At 43.7% G+C, this 27,627-nt stretch overlaps 3 protein-coding genes across 3 annotated transcripts; 1 reads left to right on the forward strand and 2 right to left on the reverse strand.

Annotated features, from left to right (window-relative positions):
• The first annotated feature begins 397 nt into the window (after positions 1-397).
• Positions 398-1,306, forward strand: LOC140070098 (olfactory receptor 12D1-like). Its single transcript, XM_072116432.1, has one exon. It carries the CDS (start codon positions 398-400, stop codon positions 1,304-1,306), a length of 909 nt encoding a protein of 302 aa, XP_071972533.1.
• A 9,085-nt stretch (positions 1,307-10,391) lies between these two features.
• Positions 10,392-11,324, reverse strand: LOC140070099 (olfactory receptor 2G3-like). Its single transcript, XM_072116433.1, has one exon. The coding sequence runs from the start codon at positions 11,322-11,324 to the stop codon at positions 10,392-10,394; it is 933 nt and encodes a 310-aa protein (XP_071972534.1).
• Positions 11,325-26,038: 14,714 nt separating this feature from the next.
• LOC140070100 (olfactory receptor 12D1-like) lies at positions 26,039-26,980 on the reverse strand. The gene has a single exon (XM_072116434.1). It carries the CDS (start codon positions 26,978-26,980, stop codon positions 26,039-26,041), a length of 942 nt encoding a protein of 313 aa, XP_071972535.1.
• Between the last annotated feature and the right edge of the window lie 647 nt (positions 26,981-27,627).

Consider the following 27,627-nt stretch of genomic DNA (forward strand, 5'->3'; position numbering starts at 1 on the left):
AACACATTGAAAGAACAATATTCTTCACATTCCAGATGTTGCGAACATCTCTGAACCTAGCGGGAGACGCGCGCACACCTGCAAAGTGAAGAATAGTGTTATTTCAATGTGTTCTTACAAGTAAAACATCTGCAAACATCTGGAATATTTTTTTTTGCACTGTTCTTTTAATGTTCTGTTTTTTTTTTAAAATGCTCGGGTCTCCCATTGACTTCAATGGGGCTTGTTATTCGAGACGAGCACTCGAGCATCGGGAAAAGTTTGTCTCAAATAACGAGCACCCGAGCATTTTAGTGCTCGCTCATCTCTAGTAGTAATGGTAGACCTGGACTCCTGAGAACTTGGTAAGTGGAAACAATGCTTATAAACCCAATTTCCCAAATACAGACTTGGCAAAATGGAAACCTGGAACACAACATCAGTTTCTGACTTCATTCTCCTTGGACTCACAGACTTACCCTGGCTTCAGAAGATCCTATTTATCTTTGCTCTCTTCTTCTACCAACTTGATATTATGGGCAATGTCATCATCATTATTTTGGCCACCAGAGATCCTTCCCTTCATTCCCCAATGTATTTCTTCTTGGCCAATCTTTCATTTCTGGATATCTGCTTTTCCTCTGTCACAGTACCTAAGATGATGGTTGGGTTTTGGATACAGAATGTGATCTCCATCAAAGCTTGTATTGTGCAGATGTATTTCTTCCACTCATTGGGTTTCTCAGAGGGAGTCCTTCTGTCTGCCATGGGTTATGACCGATATGTTGCTATATGCCATCCTCTTCGGTACAAGATAATTATGAGAAAGTCAGTTTGCCTCAGCCTTGTCTTTATATCTTGGGCTGCTGGTCTCACAACATCATTAGTGAATGCACTGATGACATCACAGCTGCCTTTTTGTAATGCTAATAGGGTTCATCACTTCTACTGTGATGTGAAACCTGTAATAAAATTGGCTTGTAAAGATACCAGGGTCAATCAGATGACTCTTGCTTACTTTAGTGGATTCATTTGTTCAGGCACTTTCATTCTGACTGTACTGTCCTATTTCTACATCATCAGCCACCTGGTTGCCCATCAGTCTTCAAAGAAGAAAGCTTTCTCCACATGTTCTGCACACTTGACTGTTGTTATGCTGTTCTATGGAGTAGCCATGTGTACTTACCTTGGCCCGGACTCCGAAACATCAATTGAAAGCGATAGAGTTGCAGCTATATTGGCTACTCTAATCACTCCATCATTGAATCCTATAATTTATGCCTTACGGAATAAAGAAGTCAGAAAATCATTGAAAAACATGTTTTAGAGTTTACAAATTTAAGGGAAGCCGTTAATCTCTAGAGTTTCTTTGTAACGGTATCATGAATGTACATTTTATTATGGACAAAAATCGTGTATTTAACTTTTAGTCAAAGTAATAGTTTTCTTAATGCCTGACCAGGTAACTGTCTCGAAAGCAATTCCGATCATTCGGTATGTTAAATGAGAAGAAGAATTGCTTCTTTTACATCCTAGGTTTTATGTTTAAGTAAATATATTTTTAAAAAAAATCTGGTAGCATTATCTTGCATAAAAATTGATGAATGTTGTTGAAGAAGATTCTGATACACACTTGCATTCATTCAAAACATTCCCTAAACCATAACACTTCCTCCACCAATTCACTGACTTTTTTATACATTTTGGGTGCAGTCTTTCCCCAGTTTGTCTATAAACATAATGTTTTCCATCGGGCCCAAAGAAATTAAACTTGCTTTTATAACTAAAATGAATTGTGGACCATTTCTCCTCTATCCACACAGCATGCTCCTCTTTAAAGGTGAGGTTTGGTCACTGTTTAGTGGATTTTCAGTCCAGAAGCTCGTAAATGCAGTGACACTGTATGAGGAGACAGAACCTTACCCTGTTCAGTGATGAACTGATGAGCATTTCCAGTTGCAGCATTAATACGATTACCCAAGGCAAACATGTTGTATCTTAGAGGCAGCAACAGCTGCAAATATATCAGATGAACCTAGATAACTTCATTTTTCTCTAAAGGTTCGTGGTAGTCCAACTGTTTTGTCATGGAGCTGTGCATCTTTTGTTGCTAGTTCTAGATAGTGAGATATGATGAACTTCAAGGCAATACTGGAAAATAATTGTGACCAAAAAAATTTACATTTTGGGCAGAAATGGAAAGAAATCCAATGAAGCAGCACTCCTTGTTAACTCAAGTATCTATACTTACTATATATAATACGGTATATCTATACATATAAATTATATACTGTTATATACTGAAAAATATGTTATATTTTAAAAATATCTAACTCTATTAAATTATTATATCCATATTATAATATATGCAGTGCCACCATAATAAATTGAGATTTACAGTTCTGCACAACATTATTGACATCTATAAAAAATTATATAATTTTACATATTGCAATTTCAAAGAAGAAACAGACTAAATAGCAAGTCCAGCAATTAAAGCCCCTAATCAACTCTTGGTTACACCCCTTGACATTGATAAGCTTCTAATTTCTGAGTTGGTATTTTCTCCTACTCCTCTTTTGCACTGAGTAGTGATTGAGGCAACGTCTCAATGCTGGCCATTTTTTCAGCCATTTCTGTGTACTTTTGGATCATTGTTAGAGATGAGCGAACATACTCGTCCGAGCTTGATGCTCGTTCGAGCATTAGCGTACTCGAAACTGCTCGTTGCTCGGACGAATACTTCGCCCGCTCGAGAAAATGGCAGCTCCCGCCGTTTTGCTTTTTGGCGGCCAGAAACAGAGCCAATCACAAGCCAGGAGACTCTGCACTCCACCCAGCATGACGTGGTACCCTTACACGTCGATAGCAGTGGTTGGCTGGCCAGATCAGGTGACCCTGGGATAGACTAGCCGCTGCCAGTGCTGCTCGGATCATTCTGTGTCTGGATGCCGCTAGGGAGAGAGCTGCTGCTGGTCAGGGTTAGCGTTAGTGTGCAGGTAGATTACTGTTAGGCAGGAGTGATTCTCCAAGAACCCAACAGCCCTTCTTAGGGCTACAATAACGTTATACTTTTTTTTTTTTGTTTGCTTGTGGCTGGGCTTGCTGGCACTAGTAGTGCAGCTAGTACCATATGGTGAGGAATTTGCAGGGGGACTTGCTACCGTTGTGTTTAGCTCTTAGTGACACACATATCCACCTCAAACACCAAAGTGGGAAAATTTATTAGGGGTTTGATTTCAATTAGGCACAGTCTGCCATTTCCTTTTTATTTTACGTTTATTTTTTCATAACTCAGCGTCATCTCATCAGTGTGCTTTCATACTTGGCTAGAAAATAGCCAAAGGAGAATCCAAACGGCTTACTTACGCCTACAATAGCGTTATATATATTTTATTTCTGGTTGATCTGCTGGTGGCTGTCCTTGCTGCAGTGCATATACTAGCCAATTGTAAGGAATTTGGAGTGAGACTTGCGACCGCTGTGTTTAGCGCTTAGTGACGCACATATCCATCGCAAAGACCGAAGTGGGATAATTTATTAGGGGTTGGATTTCAATTAGGCACAGTCTGCCATTTCCTTTTTATTTTACGTTTATTTTTTCATAACTCAGCGTCATCTCATCAGTGTGCTTTCATACTTGGCTAGAAAATAGCCAAAGGAGAATCCAAACGGCTTACTTACGCCTACAATAGCGTTATATATATTTTATTTCTGGTTGATCTGCTGGTGGCTGTCCTTGCTGCAGTGCATATACTAGCCAATTGTGAGGAATTTGGAGTGAGACTTGCGACCGCTGTGTTTAGCGCTTAGTGACGCACATATCCATCGCAAAGACCGAAGTGGGATAATTTATTAGGGGTTGGATTTCAATTAGGCACAGTCTGCCATTTACTTTTTATTTTACGTTTATTTTTTCATAACTCAGCGTCATCTCATCTGGCATAGCAGTGTGCTTTCATAGTTGGCTAGAAAAGAGCCATAGCAATAGGATAGCATCGTTTGGTTTTAAAAACTAAAAAACACAAAAAAAACACTAAAAAAAAAAAAAAAAACACAAAAAAAAAGTAAAAAAAAAATTAAAGTTATAACTTTCATTTTCAAAATGTTTAACCCGAGGGCTAGGGGTAGAGGACGAGGGAGGGGACGTGGGCGTCCAACTACTGCAGGGGTCAGAGGCCGTGGTCCTGGGCGGGGTGAGACACCACCTGCTGATGAGGGAGCAGGGGAACGCCGCAGAGCTACACTCCCTAGGTTCATGTCTGAAGTTACTGGGACTCGTGGTAGAGCACTGTTGAGGCCAGAACAGTGCGAACAGGTGATGTCGTGGATTGCCGACAATGCTTCGAGCAATTTGTCCACCAGTCAGTCTTCCACGCAGTCCACCCATGTCACCGAAATCGGCACTCCTCCAGCTCCTGCACCTCAGCCTCCTCCCCCCCAGTCTGCCCCCTCCCAGGAAAATTTGGCATTTGAACCGGCATACTCTGAGGAACTGTTTTCTGGACCCTTCCCACAGTCACAAACCACTTGTCCGGTTGCTGCTGAGCAATTTTCCGATGCCCAGGTTTTCCACCAGTCGCAGTCTGTGGGTGATGATGACCTTCTTGACGTAGTGGCAGAAGTGTGTAAAGAGGTGTATGACGATGAGGAGACACGGTTGTCAGACAGTGGTGAAGTTGTTGTCAGGGCAGGAAGTCCGAGGGGGGAGCAGACTGAGGGATCGGAGGATGATGAGGTGACAGACCCAAGCTGGGTTGAGAGGCCGGGTGAACACAGTGCTTCTGAGACGGAGGAGAGTCCTATAGCAGAACAGGTTGGAAGAGGCAGTGGTGGGGCCAGACGGAGAGGCAGGGCCAGAGCAGGTGCATCAGCGCCAAATGTGTCACGTAGTGAAGCTCCCGTGGCGAGGGCTCCCGCGGCGAGGGCTAGATTTTCAGAAGTCTGGAGGTTCTTTAAGGAAACACCGGATGACCGATGGACTGTGGTGTGCAACCTTTGCCAGACCAGGATCAGCAGGGGTTCCACCACTACTAGCTTAACTACCACCAGTATGCGCAGGCATATGAATGCTAAACACCCGAATCAGTGGCCCTTAATGTCCACATCTCCAGATTGCTTAGCCTGGAGATGCTGCCCTATAGGCTAGTAGAGACCGAGGCCTTTCGCAACCTCATGGCGGCGGCCGCCCCTCGGTATTCGGTCCCTAGCCGCCACTACTTTTCCCGATGTGCCGTCCCAGCCCTGCACCAGCACGTGTCAGACAACATCATCCGTGCCCTGACCAACGCCGTTTCTGACAAGGTCCACCTGACCACGGACACGTGGACGAGTGCTGCCGGGCAGGGCCACTATATATCGCTGACGGCACATTGGGTTAACTTGGTGGAGGCTGGGACCGAGTCTGACCCTGGGGCTGGTCATATACTGCCGACGCCGAGGATTGCGGGGCCTACCTCGGTCCAGGTCTCAAAGGCCTACTATGCCTCCTCCTCCTCCCACCCCTCCTCCACCTCCTCCTCCGAACTACCATCCGTGGGCATGGCGCCATCAGTCGCTAGCTCTAGGCACAGCAGCAGTGCCGTCGCTAAGCGACAGCAGGCGGTGCTCAAACTGCTGAGCCTAGGCGATAAAAGGCTCACCGCCCAAGAACTATTACAGGGCATCACGGCGCAGACTGATCTGTGGCTGGCACCGCTGAACCTGAAGCCAGGCATGATTGTGTGTGACAACGGCCGTAACCTGGTGGCGGCTCTGCAACTCGGCAGACTGACACATGTGCCATGCCTGGCCCATGTGTTAAATCTGATAGTTCAGCGTTTCCTCAAGACATACCCCAATCTGTCAGATTTGCTCACGAAGGTGCGCCGCATCTGTGCGCATTTCAGGAAGTCCAGCACAGATGCTGCCTCCAACTGCCCGTTCACCGACTGTTGTGCCAGAACTGGTAGTCAGGTCAGTCAGCTTCCTCAAGTCTACAATGAGGAGTGGACGTGGATGTCTGATATCTGTCAGGTGCTGAGTAACTTTGAGGAGTCAACATAGATGGTCAGTGGTGATGCCGCCTTCATCAGCCTCACCATCCCGCTGCTTGGCCTGTTGAAAAACTCTCTGGTCAGCATGAAGTCGGAAGCTTTGCGCTCGTCACAAGAGACGGGGGAAGAAGATTCCCTTGTTGATAGCCAAAGCACCCTTAGGTCTGTTTCTCAGCACATATCGGAGGAGGTGGAGGAGGATGAGGAGGAAGAGGAGGAGAATGTTGGCGAGACAGAAGAGGGGACCATTGTTCAGTCCTTCACTGTTCAGCGTGTATGGGCAGAAGAAGAGGAGTTGGAGGAGTTGGAGGAGGAGGAAATGGACAGTCAGGCCAGTGAGGGGAGTGAATTCTTGCGCGTTAGGACTCTGGCGCATATGGCAGATTTCATGCTAGGCTGCCTATCCCGTGACCCTCGCGTTCAAAGAATTTATTCCAGCACCGATTACTGGGTATTCACTCTCCTGGAACCACGGTACAAGCAAAATCTTTCCACTCTCATCCCTGGAGAGGAAAGGAGTGTGAGAATGCATGAATACCAGCAGGCCCTGGTGCACAAGCTGAAACAGTATTTCCCTTCTGACAGCGCTAGCGGCAGAGTGCGTAGTTCTGCGGGACAAGTAGCGAGGGAGAGTAGGCGAGCAGGCAGCTTGTCCAGCACTGGCAAGGGTACGCTTTACAAGGCTTTTGCCAGCTTTATGTCACCCCAGCAAGACACTGTCACCTGTCCCCAGTCTCGGCAGAGTAGGGCTGATCTTTACAGAAAGATGGTGAGGGAGTACGTAGCTGATCACACAGCTCCCTACAACTACTGGGTTTCAAAGCTGGACATGTGGCACGAACTGGCGCTGTACGCCTTGGAGGTTCTTGCCTGCCCTGCCGCTAGTGTCTTGTCCGAGCGGGTTTTCAGTGCAGCTGGTGGCATCATCACCGATAAGCGTACACGCCTGTCGACTGACAGCGCTGACAGGCTGACGCTTATTAAGATGAATAAAGCCTGGATTTCTCATAATTTCCAATCTCCACCAGGTGAAGGAAGCTCAACCTGAATAATTTATGCACTCCTCCTCCTCCTCATTTTCCTCCTTCTCCTCCTCTTTGTACACTAAAGCAGAGGAAACTGGCTATTTTTTGACAGGGCCTACTGGCTCTAGCTATAGTACTTTATGCATTTAATTTTTCTGGAGGGCCACCTACCCGGTCCTCTGTTTTAAACAATTTTTGGGAGTGCCACATACAGGCACTCAATCTATTCAATTTTTCTGGAGGGCCACCTACCTGCTCCTCTGGTTTGAAAACTTTTTTGGACTGCCACATACAGGCACTCAATCTATTCCATTTTTCTGGAGGGCCACCTACCTGCTCCTCTGGTTTGAAAACTTTTTTGGACTGCCACATACAGGCACTCAATCTATTTCATTTTTCTGGAGGGCCACCTACCTGCTCCTCTGGTTTGAAAACTTTTTTGGACTGCCACATACAGGCACTCAATCTATTCCATTTTTCTGGAGGGCCACCTACCTGCTCCTCTGGTTTGAAAACTTTTTTGGACTGCCACATACAGGCACTCAATCTATTTCATTTTTCTGGAGGGCCACCTACCTGCTCCTCTGGTTTGAAAACTTTTTTGGACTGCCACATACAGGCACTATCCAAATTAAATTGTCTCCATAGCAGCCTCCACACGTTGTCTCCATTGCTACCTCCAAAAGTCGTTCATATAGCTGCCTCCATACATCGTCCCCTTATCAAACGATGTGTGTCAGGCACAAATTTGGGTTGTTTTCACATCAAAGTTGTTAACTTTGTCGCCACCCTGCTGTGTAATCCACAAAATATACTGGCAAACTTTTATCATGTACCGATATTATTTGAGCGCTTCTTGCTCACCTCCTTTGGTTCCTCTCTGCCACCCATTGGTTTGAAGCCTGAGTCCATTTAGGGTATGTCGCCATGACACTCTCTAGCCTGCTGCCGCTGCCTCTGCATGCCGTCCCCTATAGTGTCAGGGTCAATTATTGGATGTTTTAGATGCTATCTAGCTTCATTCTGTCACTCTGTCATGGCCATGCTGTTGCCCATAATTTTGGCATAATGGTACGTTTAAGCAGCCTCAGAGGCATCCATGCATGCTGCCCCTGCTGTTTCCTGTCCATTTCCGTGGTGTTTCCATCCTTTTCTGAGGTTCCCAGGTGTTTGGCCAAGCTTCCCTGTGCAGAGCCTTGGTCCCCTTGAAAAATGCTCGAGTCTCCCATTGACTTCAATGGGGCTCGTTATTCGAGACGAGCACTCGAGCATCGGGAAAAGTTCGTCTCGAATAACGAGTACCCGAGCATTTTAGTGCTCGCTCACCTCTAATCATTGTCTTGCTGGAGGACCCATGATCTTCAACTCAAACCAAATGTTCTTTCATTGGGCAGGACATACAGCTCTAAAATCTCTAGATATTTCTCTGATTTTGTGATTCCTGTAATAAGGCCAAGCCCTCCAGTAACCAGACACAGAAAAGCAACCCTACAGCATTATGAATCCTCCACCATGCTTAACTATCGGTAGGGTGTTCTTTTCCTTAAAAAGCTTCATTGTGTCATCTGTGAACAAACTGTTACCTTGCATTGCCAAAAAGCTCTATTTTTTATCTCTCCACAGTGTTTTGTTTTTTGCAGAAGGATTGTTCTCTTTTTGGCGAAGAATTGGTGATCCTCTTCATATATTGGTTTCTTCCTTAACTTTTGCCCATAAAGCTTTGCTTTGTTATGTGTGTGGAACATGGTACTTGATGACCACAGACAGTACCAGTTTGGTCTTCAGGTATTTGGATGTTTTTCCAATGTGTGTTGTATGTGTGTTTTCCACCATTTGCACCAACCTTTGAAACTTGTCAACTTTCAACTTTCTGTCACATCCAATTAGGTTCTTAATGGTTTCATACCTAGCAAACTTTTAATTACCTTGCCTACTGTTAAAACTGGAATATTAAGCTCTTCTGAAATATTCTTATACCCCTTAGAAGTCTTTTGTTTGCTAATAATAGCAGTTCTAATGTCCAAAGAAAGCTCCTATGTCTTCACCATTGTGGCTTTTTATAAAATGGTAATAAAATGAGGTCATCATTTATTGCTAATATATGGTGAGTCAAAATGTATTTCCAAACTAATTTAATGTAAGTGTCACAGCAAATGTAAGGTTTTTCTATTTTTCCCTATTATTGTTTTTGTTTTAAATTATTGTTAAAGGGGTTTGCCACTTTACCACATTTTTTTGTAATGTGTTTGTAAGTGGTGTGGGGGGCAAGATATTTTATAAAATTTACAGATTATTAACATTAACAATGAGCAGGACTGTATAACGAATGACATATGTAGTGGATTTTATAAAATGGTATAACTCAAAGTAAATTATTACCGTATGTACTCGAGTATAAGCCGACCCGAGTATAATCCGAGACCCCTAATTTTACCATCAAAAACTGGAAAAGCCTATTGACTCGAGTATAAGCCGAGGGTGGGAAATGCATTGGTCACAGTCCCCCCCAGTATACAGCCTGCCCAGCTTGCCCCCAGTAGTATACAGCCTGCCGCCAGTAGTATACAGCTAGCCCCCAGTAGTATACAGCCTGCCCCCAGTAGTATACAGCTTGCCCCCAGTAGTATACAGCCTGCCCCCAGTAGCATACAGCCAGCCCAGAATTTAAAAAAAACAAAAAACCTTATATACTCACCCTTCGGTGGCCCCGATGCGCAGCGCTACTCACCCAATGTCCACGCGGCTCCTCTTCTGTCTTCCCGGCTCCTCTTCTTGCTTCAGCGCCCATCTTCTGTCTTCTCTAACATCGTAATGGGCGCCGCCTTTGTTCTTTCCCGGGCGGCAGGCGCATAGTATGATGCACCGCTGCTGACGTCATACTAGGCGCGGGCGAAGAACAGGGCGGCGCCCAGCACGACATTACAGAAGACGGGCGCTGAAGCAAGAAGAGGAGCCCGGAAGACAGAAGACGAGCCGCACGGACATCGGGGGAGCAGCACTGTGCATCGGGGCCACCGGAGGGTGAGTATATAAGTTTATTATTTTTTAAGTCCAGTATTGACTCATGTATAAGCCGAGGGGACGTTTTTCAGCACATTTTTTGTGCTGAAAAACTCAGCTTATACACGAGTATATACGGTATATTTATTGCCCCCAAAATAAATTGATATATATAACCTTACTATTTCCCCATCATACATACAGTATCAACACAGGATAGCCTTCGTCCTTAACAGGAGGGCTGTAAAAAATTTCTATCTATATATATATATATATATATATATATATATATATATATATATATACACATTGAAAATAAGTAATGACCATAATGTGAACTATGTGTTCTCAGTCAATGTAAAAATGTGATAAATTGTTTCATATTTTTCCTTAAAGCATTCTGTACCTCTCTATTTCTGAAGGTATAAATGAATGGATTCAGAACTGGTGTCATTACAGCGTACATGAGAGCTAGGAACTTGTCATAATGACTTCCTTTGGGTTTGATATACACAATTATTGCAGAACCATAGAACAGAGATGCTACAATGAGATGGGATGAGCAAGTTGAAAAGGCTTTTGTTTTACCCTTGGTGCTTTCAATTTTTAACACAGTATGAATAATGTGGATATAGAACCCCACTATAGCAAAAAAAGGCGTAACAAGTCCAACAACAGTTGCCAAACTAGTAACTACATTACTACTAAATGGATCGGAAGAAGCTAAGTTTTGCAGTGATGTCAGGTCACAGAAGAAGTGGTCAACCCCATTTGATCCACAGAAGTCCAAAAAAAAGGTAAAAGTAACAGGAAAAGAAGAGCAAGCAAAACCACCAACCCATGGCAAGATGGCCAATCTATAGCAGAGTAGAGGGTTCATTGTGGCGGAGTACCGTAATGGATTAATAATGGCTAGATATCGGTCAAAAACCATGAATGCAAGAAGCAGACACTCAGTTACGCCAAGAGCATTGAATGTGTACAACTGGATGAAACACCCAAAAAAAGAGATGTTCTTCTTAGTCTGAATCAGGACCGCCAACAATTTTGGAATTGTTACTGAGGCAAACATAATCTCTAAAACTGCGAATATACTGATGAAGAAGTACATAGGAGTATGAAGGGAAGGCTCTGTTCTAACTAACAGAATAATGGTAACATTTCCAAAAACACAAATGATGTAGGTGAAAAGAACAGGGACAAAGAGTAAATGCTGGAACAAGGGGAAGGGTGCAAATCCCAAAAGGAAAAATTCACTCACACAGGTTCTGTTGACGGAAAGCATTTTGGATTTCAGGACAATCTGTATGTGACAATAGATGTTAAATCATTCAAAAGATATGACACAGTAAATTATACTACTACCGAAAATATGATAGTATTTTATCAAACAGACATCGCAAAATATTACAACAGGTAGGTAAAAACCCAATAAAATATTCTTGAAACAGAGAACAATGAAAAAAAATATTTGAAAGGGATTGTTTTACCTAAAAATTGGTACAGTATATACTGGAGTATAAGTCGAGTTTTTTAGCACAAAAAATGCTCTGAAAAACCCTAATTCGGCTTATACTCGAGTCAACATAAAAAAAGTGAAATCGCCTTCCGGCGCCCCAACCCCCCTCCCCCCCCCGACATCCATTGCGGCTCCAATATCGGTTCCCGGTCCATCTCAGTCTTTGTGACATCAGCCGCACGCTGACGCTCTAATCTGTGTGCCGGCATTGGCACACTCTATCATGTCAGCGAGCAGCTGACGTCATGGTGCCTGCAATTGACAAGGAGCCAATGTCGGATCCACGATGGGTGCCTGGGGGCATTGGAACGTAAGTTCCCTTTTTTTTTTCCCTACAGACAGGGGCTGGCAAGTTATATACTCGAGGGGCCGGCAGGCTATATACTCGTGGGGTCTTGCAGGCTATATACTCGAGGGGGCTGGCAGGCTATCTGCTACTGGGGGCTGGCTGCCTATCTACTACAGTGGGCTGGCTATATACTACAGGGGGCTGTCAGTCTATATACTGGGGGGGGGGGGCTATAACCAATGCATTTCCCACCCTCGGCTTATACTTGAGTCAATAGCTTTTTACAGATTTTGTGTCAAAATTAGGGGTCTCGGCTTATACTCGGCTCGGCTTATACTCAAGTATATACAGAAATATCAAATATTATGATAATGCTCTGAATATGAGAGTGAAGGGTTGCACATAATTTATGAAACATATACGCTAAAATATATTGCATTTTGTGTCTTTTTTAACTATAAAAGAACCGTTTAAGAGTTATCTTTGCCAACCTTCTTTTTTACACCTTCATTCGATGATTCATGTTAATGAAACAGACAAAACGGTGTGAAATGGCTTAGTGACTTTTTAAATAATTTACACAATGATCTGTACTAATATGTACATATTTGTCAATAAAATTGCACCATTTTGATAAATAAAACAGAGCAACCACTTCACGCCAAGAACTATCAGAAGCTAACAGGAAAAAGTCACAGATAAATAAATCAAGCTACAAGTGTTTTCATTGGATTTTATTAAAAATGCGTTCTCTCCGCTTAATGATCTAGATGTACACTGTTAATAAAAAGCTACAGTTAGGGACCCAAAACACCTAAAAAATTTCCATGACAAGGAGCTAATGTCATGCAAATGTGATTTTATCATATGGGCTTAAAATAATAATGAGGCCTTACCTCTCAGAGAAAACACAAAAACAAATAAGGGGATAGATGGAAAGGCCAAAGATCATATAGCTCCACAAATCAGACAAATAGATAGTACGTGGTAGCCTGTGAGAGAAGAAGAGTCAAAGACTGGAGACATGAGTCCGAGAAGCTAATTTGCAATTCAGAATAATGTCAGTAATTAAAGAGGACCTGTCACCCAGAAATTGGGCTCTAGGAGCTGCTTACTAAAGTAAGAACTTCCCAGTGCTAAAACAAATTCTGCAGTGTTACAATGATAGCATTATCGGAAACCTCTGATAACGCTATCTAACACCGCTGTGGAGTACAGTACAAACGCCGAACCGCTCTCAAATTCATGAGGGGGAGGGATTGTGGGCTTGATTAGTGGCAGTGACTGGCGCATGATGTGTGACAGTCACCGCCAAGCTATGGAGCAAGCGGGGTGGTCTGAGGAAGAGGCAGCGCCTCGGACTGCCCCCTCATGAATACACCGGACCGCTATATAACGCTATCATTGTAACACTGCTGCATTTGTTTTAGCACTAGAAGCTGCCTACTTTAGTAAGTAGCTCCTAGTGCCCAATTTCTGGATGACAGTGCCTCACTGGCAGCTCATATTTGGTGATATGGGGAGTAACCCTTCACCAGCAGGCATTGTTAGGGTGGTAAACTTCTAATGACAGATAGTAAATAATATATTGTTATATATTATAGATACAATAGGGAGCTGCACTTCCCTGCATCCAAATAACTGCATTCAGCCTGCACGACACTGTCTTCAGCATGAGAAGTCAGCAACGAAAACTCTGTTTCAGAAGTAGAAGGCAATCTGTGGATTTACAAAGCTAAAGGTATTTAATATAAACATAATGGGGCAGATTTACTTACCCGGTCCTGTCGCGATCCAGCGGCGCGCTCTCCGGCGCTGATTCGGGTTCTGCCGGGATTCACTAAGATAGTGCGCCCGATGTCCACTAGGTGTCGCTGCTGCCCTTAATTCAACCGGAACTCACCTCCTCCGTCTCGGTGTATGTGAGTGCTATTTCTGCGACACAATTCTTTTTTTAAATTCCGCAGTTTTTCCGAATCCGTCAGGTTTTCCGATGGCCACACCCCTCAATTTCTGTCACGTGAAATCCGATCGTGTGCGCCAAAATCCTGGGGCAATTCGGTGAAAATTGGAAAAATTCAGGAAAGCCGGTGGAAAAACGTGATTCAGACCCTTAGTAAATGTGCCCCAATGTTTCCCTATAACATTCACACAGAGTGTAAGCTCCTATCTGTGAGCACTTACCTTATGTAGTAAACAAAGGGAAATGTATAGATCCAATAGAAATACTTATGAAACCCCCGATTAAATAATATTACAGAACTGTTTAAAAATACATATCCGAAACATATTTAATAAAAATAAGTGGAGGCACTGTTACACTTTAAAAAATATATGTGATTTTATTTTACTTGATGAGCTTGGAACATGAGGAGCAACAAATATTTGTTAAAAAGATATATTATTCATTTTTTAAAAATAATCAGTTTAGATGATCTGCAAATCGTAGAATATTCTTTCTTCGGTCCTATAATCTGAATATGGATATAGGAACCCGGTTCCTTTTACATAAAAAAAAAAAAAAAAATTAAAATAGCCAAAGAAAATTTAAAAGGAAACAATATATTTGTCATAGTACAGGAACTCCACAACATAGAACATACATATATTTAATCCACATATCTCCTCTTTTTAAATTCTTCTTATGAAGAAAAATAATGACAAGAGGGAATAGTATGCACTAGACAATATGCAATCCTACTGTAATTGTGTTGTAATATTAGATCATTAATAATTATATCACAAGTGTTTTTGATTACTCTAAAAAATAACGTAGATGTGTCCACTGCATAATGAGATTTTATTGTATTAATGTGATATAACAAACTTGTTGTGGCAAATTTTAAATATTTTGAAATATTATCAAACTATATTATTACCAGCTGTAGCTCCTGGCGTTCCCCGGGATATTAAATAACTGCTCTTAGCTGTAACGAAATAGAATGGGTTAACAAAAAATATTTAATATGTATGTATCTCTCTCTCTGGCTCTCTCTGTCTCTGACGCACCGTCTCCGGCTGTCTCTGACTGTCTCTGTCACTTACCATCTCTGTGACTGTCCCTTTTTTATAAACTTTTTTACCATCTCTGTCTCTGATTGTCTCTTTGATTGATTGTCTCTAACCATCTCTTTCAATGAATGTCTGTGTCTGGCAGTCTCTTTCAGTGACTGTCTGTCTCTGGAAGTCTTTTTCAGTGACTGTCTGTCTCTGGCAGTGTCATTCAGTGACTGTCTGTCTCTGGCAGTCTCTTTAGAAGCAAACACCTGCCACTGATCACTAAGTTTACGTTCTACAAATATCCCCAAGTCTTTCTCTCCTTCAGTATTACCGAAAAATTTACCATTTAATAAATGATTTACATTTTTTTTTCCTCGACCCAAGTATATTACTTAACATTTATCTACATTGAACCTCATTTGCCATGTGGCAGCCCAGGCCTCCAGTTTCCATTAATCCCCCTGTAATGTTGTACTATTGGCCTCGCTACTAAGTATTTGAGTTTAGTATAATCTACAAATATTGAAGCTCTGCTGTGTAAACTTGTTATGAGGTCATTAAAAGAAGTGGCCAATACTGACCCCTGTGGCCCCCACTGGTAACTTCAATCCAATCTGACAATGTGCAATTAATGATGACACTCTGTTATTAATAAGCCAATTTGAATACACATATTTTCCACTAGTTGCAGCACTACCAATCTTTTATGTGACACTGTATCAAATGCCTTGGAAATGTCCATATACACAACATCTATAGCCTTCCCCAGGTCCAGTCTAGAACTTACATCCTCATAGAAGCCAATCAGATTAGTCTGACAGGACCGATCCTTCTCAAACCAATGCTGTTGCTGTTTTATAAGGTTATGTGCAGTGAGATACTCCATTATAGCATCTTTTCTAAAATTTACTTGAATGAGAATGTCAAACAGTCACTCAAAAGAGAATGTCAGAAAGTCACTCAAATGAGGGTGTCAGTGACAGTCACTCAAATGTACTATATATAATATAGGTTGTCTACCACAGTATGACAGGGATTTTCCTTCTCATTTATTACAATGTGTAAATCGCACATTATAATGAATAGGTTAAAACCAGACAGCCTCGATGACGTCACAAGGAGCAGCAATCTTCACAAAGATGGCAGCACTCATGTGTCAACATCTTTTTGAAGCCGCAGGCAGCGATGGGCGGGTTAACACCTGTGTTCTGTACTACCAGTAAGCAATATGCAACAAACACTTGCTAGATATGGAGCGGGCTGAGCCGGGAAGCCCTCTCCATTCACCTGGAGCTAACTTTTGACGTCACATATCGGTAAAGGGTTATGAATAGTGATGAGCGAGCACTAAAATGTTCAGGTGCTCTTAATTCGAGACAAACTTTTCCCGATGCTCGAGTGCTCGTCTCGAATAACGAACCTCATTGAAGTCAATGGGAGACTCAAGCATTTTTCAAGGGGACCAAGGGTCTGCACAGGGAAGCTTGGCCAAACACCTGGAAACCTCAGAAAAGGATGGAAACACCACAGAAATGGACAGGAAACAGCATGGGCAGCATGCATGGATGCCTCTGAGGCTGCTTAATCGCACCATTATGCCAAAATTATGGGCAACAGCATGGCCATGACAGAGTGACAGAATGAAGCTAGATAGCATCTAAAACATCCAATAATTGACCCTGACACTATAGTAGATGGCATGCAGAGGCAGCGGCAGCAGCGGCAGGCTAGAGAGTGTCATGGCGACATACCCTAAATGGACTCAGGCTTCAAACCAGTGGGGGGCAGAGAGGAACCAAAGGAGGTGAGCAAGAAGCGCTGAAATGATTTCCTATGTGAACAAAAGGTTGACGATATATTTAGTCGATAACACAGCATGGTGGCGACATAGTGACCAAGTTCCATAACGTATCTGGTGAAACACCCAAAAAATGAGCCTGACACAGCTCGTTTGATAAGGGGACGACATGTGGAGGCAGCCATGGAGACGACTTCCATGATTAAGAGTGACAGTATGGGGCATCCATATTGCTTCTATGATTGAAACTTCAGGTCTCCAGCACGGCGGCGACAGATGGGCCGAGTTCCATTATGTATCTGGTGAAACACCTGAAAATTCTGCCTGACACAGCTAGTTTGAAAAGGGGATGATGTGCTGTATATCCTCTCGCGCTCCAGTGTCTGGGGTGTAGAGAGTTGAAAGTTCCGCATGGAGACATTGGTGGAGGCTGTGGAGGATCGTGGAGGCGAAATGGACAGGAAACAGCAGGGGCAGTATGCATGGATGCCTCTGAGGCTGCCTAATCTTGGGATGGAGCTGGCGGTTCGCTGCCAGGCGAGCTTTTGCCTGTCGAAGCCCCTGTCTCTCGGCTCCTCTCCACCCAAAATGGGCATGGGGGCCAGAAGCGTTTACTTTGAAAAAATTATAATTTTCAAAGCAGGCGGGGTTGTTTGAATATTTCATCTAGGAATAATGGAATAGCATAGCGGTTCTATTTTTAATTGTTTTTTCGGAAATGGTTCCATGATTAAGAGCGACAGTATGGGGCATCCATATTGCGCTGCTATGATTGCAACTTCAGGTCTCCAGCATGGCGGTGACAGATGTGCCGAGTTCCATTATGTATCTGGTGAAACACCCGAAAATTCTGCCATCATTCTGCCTTATCGTTTGATAAGGGGATGATGTATGGAGGTAGTAAGGTAGTAGTAGATTAAAGGTGCTGCAGTTAAAACTATGTTAGTTGGATCTTGGGATGGAGCTGCCGGTCCGCTGCCAGGCGAGCTTTTGCCTGTCCAAGCCCCTGTCTCTCGGCTCCTCCCCAAACAGCACTTCTAAGAACCTTTTGTATAAGATCAAGTGTAGTAGCGTTCTTATAAGTTTGGGATATGGCGGGTGAGGGGAATGTAAACAGATGCGCAAGAAGCGCTGAAATAATATCGGTAAATGCTAAAAGTTTGCCAGTATATTTTGTGGATAACACAGCAGAGTGGCAACAAAGTTAACAAGTTTGATGTGGAAGCCATGAAAGCAACCCAAAATTATGCCTGACACAGCTCGTTTGCTAAGGGGACGAGGTATGGAGGCAGTAAGGTAGTAGTAGATTAATGGTGCTGCAGTAAAACTATGTTAGTTGGAACTTGGGATGGAGCTGGAGGTCCGCTGCCAGGCGAGCTTCCGCCTGTCCAAGCCCCTGTCTCTAGGCTACTCCCCAAACAGCACTTCTAAGAACCTTTTGTATAAGATCAAGTGTAGTAGTGTTCTTATAAGTTTGGGTTATGACGGGTGAGGGGAATGTAAAAAGATGTGCAAGAAGCACTGAAATAATATCGGTAAAAGTTTGCCAGTATATTTTGTGGATAACACAGCAGGGTGGCGACAAAGTTAACAAGTTTGATGTGGAAGCCATGAAAACAACCCAAAATTCTGCCTGACACAGCTTGTTTGCTAAGGGGATGATGTATGGAGGCAGCTATATGGACGACTTTGGGAGGCAGCTATGGAGATGATGTGTGGAGGTAGCAATGGAGACAACGTGTGGAGGCAGCTACAAAGACGACGTGTGGAGGCTGCTATGGAGACAATTAAATTTGGATAGTGCCTGTATGTGGCAGTCCAAAAAAGTTTTCAAACCAGAGGAGCAGGTAGGTGGTCCTCCAGAAAAATTAAATAGATTGAGTGCCTGTATGTGGCACTCCCAAAAATTGTTTAAAACAGAGGACCGTGTAGGTGGCCCTCCAGAAAAATTAAATACATTGAGTACTATAGCTGGAGCCAGTTGGCCCTGGCATAAAATTGCCAATTTTCTCTGCTTTAGTGTACCAAGAGGAGGAGAAGGAGGAAAGTGAGGAGGAGGAGTGCATACATTATTCAGGTTGAGCTTCTTTCACTTGGTGGAGAATGGAAACCCTGAGAAATCCAGGCTTTATTCATCTTGATAAGCGTCAATCTGTCAGCGCTGTCAGTCGACAGGCATGTACGCTTATCGCTGATGATGCCACCAGCTGCACTGAAAACCCGCTCAGACAACACGCTAGCGGCAGGGCAGGCAAGAACCTCCAAGGCGTACAGCGCCAGTTCGTACCACATGTCCGGCTTTGAAAACCCAGTAGTTGTAGGGAGCTGTGTGATCATTTAGGACGATGGTATGGTTGTACTCCCTCACCATCTTTCTGTAAAGATCAGCCCTACTCTGCCGAGACTGGGGACAGGTGACAGTGTCTTGCTGGGGTGACATAAAACTGGCAAAGGCCTTGTAAAGCCTACCGCTGCCAGTGCTGGACAAGCTGCTTGCTCGCCTACTCTCCCTCGCTACTTGTCCCGCAGAAGTACGCCCTCTGCCGCTAGCGCTGTCAGAAGGGAAATACTGTTTCAGCTTGTGCACCAGGGCCTGCTGGTATTCATGCATTCTCACACTCCTTTCCTCTCCAGGGATGAGAGTGGAAAGATTTTGCTTGTACCGTGGGTCCAGGAGAGGGAATACCCAGTTATCGGTGCAGAAATAAATTCTTTGAATGCGAGGGTCAAAGGATAGGCAGCCTAGCATGAAATCTGCCATATGCGCCAGAGTCCCAACTTGCAAGAATTCACTCCCCTCATTGGCCTGACTGTCCATCTCCTCCTCCTCCAACTCCTCCAACTCCTCCAACTCCTCTTCTTCTGCCCATACACGCTGAACAGTGAAGGACTGAGCAATGCTCCCCTCTTCTGTCTCGCCAACATTCTCCTCCTCTTCCTCCTCATCCTCCTCCACCTCCTCCAATATGTGCTGAGAAACAGACCTGAGGCTGCTTTGGCTATCAAAAATCTTCTTCCCCCATCTCTTGTGACGAGTGCAAAGCTTCTGACTTCATGCTGACCAGAGAGTTTTTCAACAGGCCAAGCAGCGGGATGGTGAGGCTGATGATGGCGGCATTGCCACTGACCATCTGTGTTGACTCCTCAAAGTTACTCAGCACCTGACAGATATCAGACATCCACGTCCACTCCTCATTGTAGACTTGAGTAAGATGACTGACCTGACTACCAGTTCTGGTGGAAGTTGACATCTGGCAGTCTACAATCACTCTTCGCTGCTGGTAAACTCTGGATAACATGGTTAATGTTGAATTCCACCTCGTGGGCACGTCGCACAACAGCCAGTGAGCGGGCAGTTGGAGGCAGCGCTGCGCTGCTCTGAGAGTTGCAGCATCTGTGCTGGACTTTCTTAAATGCGCACAGATGCGGCACACCTTCGTGAGCAAATCAGACATATTGGGGTATGTCTTGAGGAACCGCTGAACTATGAGATTTAACACATGGGCCAGGCATGGCACATGTGTCAGTCTGCCGAGTTGCAGAGCCACCACCAGGTTACGGCCGTTGTCACACACAACCATGCCTGGCTTCAGGTACAGTGGTGCCAGCCACAGATCAGTCTGCGCCGTGATGCCCTGTAATAGCTCTTGGGTGGTGTGCATTTTGTCGCCTAGGCTCAGCAGTTTGAGCACCGCCTGCTGTCGCTTAGCGACGGCACTGCTGCTGTGCCTAGAGCTACCAACTGATGGCGCCATGCCCGCGGATGGTAATTTGGAGGAGGAGGTGGAGGAGGGGTGGGAGGGGAGGAGGAGGAGGCATAGTAGGCCTTTGAGACCTGGACCGAGGTAGGCCCCGCAATCCTCGGTGTCGGCAGTATATGAGCAGCCCCAGGTTCAGACTCGGTCCCAGCCTCCACCAAGTTAACCCAATGTGCCGTCAGATATATACAGTGGCCCTGCCCGGCAGCACTCGTCCACGTGTCCGTGGTCAGGTGGACCTTGTCAGAAACGGCGTTGGTCAGGGCAAGGATGATGTTGTCTGACACGTGCTGGTGCAGGGCTGGGACGGCACATTGGGAAAAGTAGTGGCGACTGGGGTCCGAATTCCGAGGGGCGGCTGCCGCCTTGAGGTTGCGAAAGGCCTCGGTCTCTATCAGCCTATAGGGCAGCATCTCCAGGCTAAGAAGTTTGGAGATGTGGACGTTGAGGGCTTGGGCGTGTGGGTGGGTTGCACTCTACTTCCTCTTGCGCTCCAGTGTCTGGGGTATAAAGATCTGAACGCTGTGCATGGAGATATTGGTGGATGCTGTGGAGGATCATGGAGGCGAAGGTGTGGTTTTCGCACGGGAGGTGTTTAGGCCGGGGTCCTGGGCAGGCGGCTGACTAGCAGAGGCAGCAGATGACACAGGGGAAGGAGCAGTGGTGTGCCCGGCCGGTGGTGAACGGCCTTGGATCCATTGAGTGGGGTGTTTAGCATTCATATGCCTGCGCATACTGGTAGTGGTTAAGCTGGTAGTGGTGGAACCCCTGCTGATCGTGGTGTGGCACAGGTTGCACACCACAGTCCGTCGGTCATCCGGTGTTTTTTTTTAAAGAACCTCCAGACTTCCTAAAATCTAGCCCTCGCCACGGGAGCTTCACTAGGTGAAACATTTGGCGCTGATGCACCAGCTCTGGCCCTGCCTCTCCGTCTGGCCCCACCACTGCCTCTTCCAACCTGTTCTCGTCGAGAACTCTTCTCCGTCTCAGAAGCACTGTGTTCACCCGGCCTATCAACCCAGCTTGGGTCTGTCACCTCATCATCTTCCGATCCCTCAGTCTGCTCCCCCCTCGGACTTCCTGCCCTGACAACAACTTCACCACTGTCTGACAACCGTGTCTCCTCATCGTCCAACACCTCTTTACACACCTTTTCCACTACGTCAACAATGTCATCATCACCCACAGACTGCGACCGGTGGAAAACCTGGGCATCGGAAAAGAGCTCCGCAGCAACCGGACAAGTGGTTTGTGACTCTGGGAAGGGTACAGAAAACAGTTCCTCAGAGTATGCCGGTTCAAATGCCAAATTTTCCTGGGAGGGGGCAGACTGGGGGAAAGGAGGTTGAGGTGGAGGAGTGCTTATTTCGGTGACATGGGTGGACTGCGCGGAAGACTGACTGGTGGACAAATGGCTAGAAGCATTGTCCGCAATCTACGACATCACCTGTTCGCATTGTTCTGGCCTCAACAGTGCTCTACCACGGGTCCCAGTAACTTGAGACATGAACCTAGGGAGTGTAGCTCTGCGGCGTTCCCCTGCTCCCTCATCAGCAGGTGGTGTCTCACCCCGCCAAGGACCACGGCCTCTAACCCCTGCAGTAGTGGGACGCCCACGCCCTCGTCCTTTACCCCTAGCCCTCGGGTTATACATTTTCAAAATTAAAGTGTTTTTTTGTGTTTTTGTTTTTATAAGAAAACGATGCTATCCTATTGCTATGGCTAGTTTCTAACCTACACTGGCAGCACACAATAGGATTTTGTGCTGTGCCTGTGATATCTTTTAGTTTAGAAAAAAAAAAAAAAGAAAAGAAAAAGCAGACTGTGCCTAATTCAATCAAACTCCTAATAAATTGCCCCATTTATGTGTCTGAGATGGATATGTGTGTCACAAAGAGCTAAATATAACGTTCGCAAGTCTCCCTGCAAATGCGTCAAAATATGGTACTAGCTGCACTACTAGTGCCAGCAAGGCCAGCCACAAGCAAATCAACAAAATATATAAATATAGCACTATTGTAGGCCTAAGAAAGCCGGTTGGGTTCTTGTATGCCTAGTTTCTAACCTACACTGACAGTACACAACAACTGGATTTTAAGTCACTTTAAGTTTTGAAAAAAAAAAAAAGGCAGACTGTGCCTAATTCAATCAAACCCCTAATAAATTGTCCCACTTAGGTGTTTGAGATGGATATGTGTGTCACTAAGAGCTAAATATAACGTTCGCAAGTCTCACTGCAAATTCGTCACAATATGGTACTAGCTGCACTACTAATGCCAGCAAGGCCAGCCACAAGCAAATCAACAAAATATATATATATATATATATATATATAACGCTATTGTAGGCCTAAGAAAGCCGGTTGGGTTCTTGTATGCCTAGTTTCTAACCTACACTGACAGCACACAACTGGATTTTAAGTCCCTTTAAGTTTTGAAAAAAAAAAAAAAGCAGACTGTGCCTAATTCAATCAAACCCCTAATAAATTGTCCCACTTAGGTGTTTGAGATGCATATGTGTGTCACTAAGAGCTAAATATAACGTTCGCAAGTCTCCCTGCATATGCGTCACAATATGGTACTAGCTGCACTACTAGTGCCAGCAAGCCCAGCCACAAGCAAACAAAAAAAAAAATATATATAACTCTATTCTAGCCCTAACAAGGGCTGTTGGGTTCTTGTAGACTCACTCCTGCCTAACATTAAGCTAATATAACACCCTAACGCTATCCCTGCAGCAGCAGCAACTCTTTCCCTAACGGCATCCAGACAGAGAATGATCCGAGCAGCGCGGGCAGGGGCTAGTCTATTCCAGGGTCACCTGATCAGGCCAGCCAACCACTGCTATCGACGTGTAAGGGTACCACGTCATGCTGGGTGGAGTGCAGAGTCTCCTGGCTTGTGATTGGCTCTGTTTCCGGCCGCCAAAAATTAAAACGGCGGGAGATGGCATTTTCTCGAGCTCGCGAAATACTTGTCCACGCAACAAGCAGTTTCGAGTACGCTAATGCTCGAACGAGCATCAAGCTCGGACGAGTGTGTTCGCTCATCTCTAGTTATGAATAAAATCTAAAGAGTAAAGCAAAGAAAAAAAGTTAAACTCAATTTCTCCCATTAAAAAAAAGAAAAAAACACTGTACCATACTAATCCTTTTGCTTCTACTAAATAGGGTGGATGAAACAGACAGTTTCTTGCAGGTATTTTAAAAGGATTATACGGATTTGACTAATGCTTCCTCCTTTATAATTAATAAAATGTAATTTTTGTAATGAACGTGGAGAGGCAGAGATGACCATTCAAATGTGTTGTAGAAGTTTGATAAAGTAAGGACATATTTATATTTAATGACTAATAAAATGTAAACAAAATAAAAAATAAATAATAGAAAACATTAAAAAAAACTTGTGAATAGGGTATCTGACTATATGGATTTAATTAATAAAATTGGATTTTAACCGGTTAAGGACCGGGCCCTTTCCTGTTTTTTTTCATTTCCATTTTTCACTCCCCACCTTCAAAAATCTATAACTTTTTTATTTGTACACCTAAACAGCTGTGAGATGGCTTGTTCTCTTCGAATCACATTGCACTTCATATTTATAGTATCATTTATTCCATGCCGTGTACTGGGAAACGGGGGAAAAATTCTAAATGGAGTGAAAATGGTGAAAAAACAAATTTTTGCCATTTTCTTGTGGGCTTGGATATTACGGCTTTCACTGAGCGCCCCAAATGACATGTCTACTTTTTTCTTTGGGTTGGTACAATTACGGGGATAACAAATTTGTATAGGTTTTATAATGTTTTCATACATTTACAAAAATTAAAACCTCCTGTGCAAATTTTTTTTTTGATTTTGCCATATTCTGGAGCTAATAACTTTTTTATACTTTACTGTACGGAGCTGAGGGTGGTGTCATTTTTTGTGATTATATCATTTTTGGACTATACGACCTTTTGATCACTTTTTATAGATTTTTTTTATGTTTTTCAAAATGGCAAAAAAGTGCCTTTTCTACTTTGCGCACTATTTTCCGTTACGGGGTTAAACGCATTGGAAAACCGTTAATATATTTTAATAGATCTGGCATTTTCGGACGTGTCGATACCTAATGTGTTTATGATTTTTACTGTTTACTGTTTATTTATATTTATGTCAGTTCTAGTTTTTAGGTTTTTTTATTATAATTTTTTTTTAAACTTTTTTATTTTTCTTTTTACTATTTTTCAGACTCCCTAGGGTACTTTAACCCTAGGTTGTCTGATCGATCTTATCATATACTGCCATACCACAGTATGGCAGTATATGGGGATTTTCCTCCTCATTCATTACAATGTGCTATCAGGGGTTAAAACGAAATAGCCCCTGATCTTCGGAGGACCCGAGGCTACCATGGAGATGGATCACCGCTCCCTGGGGGAGCGACGATCCTAGGCAAGATGGCGGCGCCCATGCGCTGCTATCTTTTTGAGGCTGCCGGCAGCCTTGACACCCGCGATCGGTGCTGGGTTTTACCAGTAAGTCTTTGCTGCAATATGCAGCAAAGACTTACCGGCTATGGAGAGGGCTCAGCCCGTGAGCCCTCTCCATGCAGCGGGACCCGACCGCCACCGTTAATATACGGCGGGGGGTCGTGAACCAGTTAAATGAAAGTCGAGAGGTAGAGATGTTTTCCTGACATTTAGTAAGAAAAAGACATACAGTGGGTACTCAGCATTCAAACCCCTTAAAAAAAAATTCTCTTTGTTTCATTCCAGCCAATTGGTAAGATCAAAAAAAGTTCTTTTTTTTGCTCATTAATCTGACTCCGCCCCCATCTTGACAAAGAAAAACAGAAATGTAGATGTTTTTGCTAATGAAAAAAGAAATATCACATGGTAAAATGTATTAAGACCCTTTTCTATAGTGTACAATTTGCTAAAAAAATATAGGGCTAAGAAGGTGCAAATCAAATAAAACATCTATCTTGCAAAGATACATTATGAACAGTGGGGCTCATTTACTAAGGGTCTTCACACCGCATTTCCGCCGGGTTTCCTGACTATTTCCACAGATTTTTTGCGCACACGATCGGAAATTGGGCACAATCACGCCGACTTTCATGCAACACAAATTGGGGGCATGGCCGTAGGACAACCCAACTGATTCGGACTAAGCGCAGGATTTGAAATTCAAATTGTGTCGCAAGACAATGCACTTACATGCACCAGGAAGAAGAAGGTGAACTCCAGCTGACCTGAGTGGGGAAGTGACACAAGTAAATGTGTCCCATTGTATGGGACAAACACTGAGATGTCAATCAAAAGAAGAAGGCATGGTTCATTTGCAACCTGGAGAACCATGACTCTTCTATCTAGAATTTGACTCATTTGTTACTCGATTTTATATCAGAAAATGACTGTAATTAAGGTACACTGCCTCAGTGGGAGATAATTTTAGGTGATATGGGTAGGACTTTTAACCCTTCATCAACAGGTATTATTGGTGGGAGAAGTAAAATTTTTAAGACCCTAGGGTAGGTGTAAAAAAAGGTGAAAAATTACCCCCAAAAAGATACATGTCCCTCAATATTCTTATCCAATCATTTCTTAAAGTGTCAGAGTGTGTGCTGGGACAATCTTTTCACAATGATATTCATAAATGTACACCAAGCTTTTTATTCATTAACCTTTGAATAGATCTCTTCACTTCTTTGTTCCTGAGAGTATAAATCAGAGGATTCAATGCAGGAGTGATAACTGTGACCAATATGGCACTAATTCGATCTTGTTCTAGTGAGTTCTGAGTGGTTGGACCCAGGTACATACACAATGCTGTTCCAATATATAGAGAAACCACCGTGATGTGAGAAGTACAAGTGGAGAAGGCCTTCTGTCGATCTTGTCTGGATGGAATTTTCACAAGATGTCTCCCAATGTTCACATAAGATAAAATTATCAATAAAAATGTGCTGACAGCCACAAGAGCAAAAATACCTGATACGAGAAACTCACTTTTCTTGGTATTTGTGCAGGCCAGTTTAATCAGAGGTTTAATATCACAATAGAAATGCATAACTTGTCTACTTTTACAATAAGGCAACCTGAAAGTTACTATTGTCTGCATTATTGAATACAGAAATCCCGTGAGCCAACAACTGGAAGCCAACTGGACGCAAGACGTCCTACCCATAAGGATGTGATATCTCAGTGGGTTACAAATAGCAACATATCTATCATAAGACATAGACGTCAGAAGAAGGGCCTCAGTGCTCCCTAAAAAGTGAAAAAAGTGGAGTTGTGCTATACAACCAAAAACAGATATCCTCTTGTCACCTATAAGCAAGCCAGATAGCATCTTGGGCACCGTAGTAGTTGAGTAGAAGATATCCAGGAATGAAAGATTACCCAAGAAGAAATACATTGGTTTGTTAAGAACCCGGTCAAAAATAATAATAAGAACAATGCAAAGGTTTCCAGATAAATTAAATAGGTAAACCATGAGAAATATTGAGAAAAGGAAGATCTGAAGATCTGGTTCATCAGAGATTCCCTGGAGGATGAAACCTTCTACAGATGTTACATTGTCTATTTCCATTTTGCTAGTCTCTTGTCATATCTCTAAGAACACTCAGCATTATATTGGTCTAATACTCTCATGATAAAGCACTTGGGACAATAGTAATCATCGGAATTCCAGATTTGTCTTCATGAAGTTGACAATACATCCACCCACTTCTAGATGTTTAGGTCAGAAGAAGACAAGTCCGAATACTTCTCTTTTTTAGAGGAATTGTGGACAGTTTATAGCAAAAAGTAGGGTTTCTTCACACTTTCCATCAGACTTTCTGAATAAAACACATACATATCAGATATACTTGTGCTGCTGCTAAATTGATATACCATGACATCATAGTCGGGAATGTAAGAAAGATTAGATGTGTGTCTATTTAGGTTAAAAATCAATATATTCAGAATGTTTCGAGATCTTTCACTCCCAGATTAGGTCTGAGATAGTGAAAGGGTTTGACACATTGGGGAACATTTACTTACCTGTCCTGTCGCGATCCCCGAAAGTGCATTGTCCAACCGGAATGCACTCTGCCGCGATTTATGAAGATCGTGCACCCGATATCCTGCATCTGTTGCTTCCCCACTCAGGTCCGCTGGAGTTCACCTTCTTCTTCCTGGTGCATGTAAGTGCATTGTCTTGCGACATAAATTGAATTTTAAATCCCGCAATAA

Source organism: Engystomops pustulosus, chromosome 7 (assembly GCF_040894005.1).
Source record: "Engystomops pustulosus chromosome 7, aEngPut4.maternal, whole genome shotgun sequence".
Classification (NCBI taxonomy): domain Eukaryota; kingdom Metazoa; phylum Chordata; class Amphibia; order Anura; family Leptodactylidae; genus Engystomops; species Engystomops pustulosus.

Coding starts and splice junctions, on each gene's coding strand:
- LOC140070098 (XM_072116432.1), top strand. CDS start 398: ATGGAAACCTGGAACACAACATCAGTTTCTGACTTCATTCTCCTTGGA.
- LOC140070099 (XM_072116433.1), bottom strand. CDS start 11,324: ATGCTTTCCGTCAACAGAACCTGTGTGAGTGAATTTTTCCTTTTGGGA.
- LOC140070100 (XM_072116434.1), bottom strand. CDS start 26,980: ATGGAAATAGACAATGTAACATCTGTAGAAGGTTTCATCCTCCAGGGA.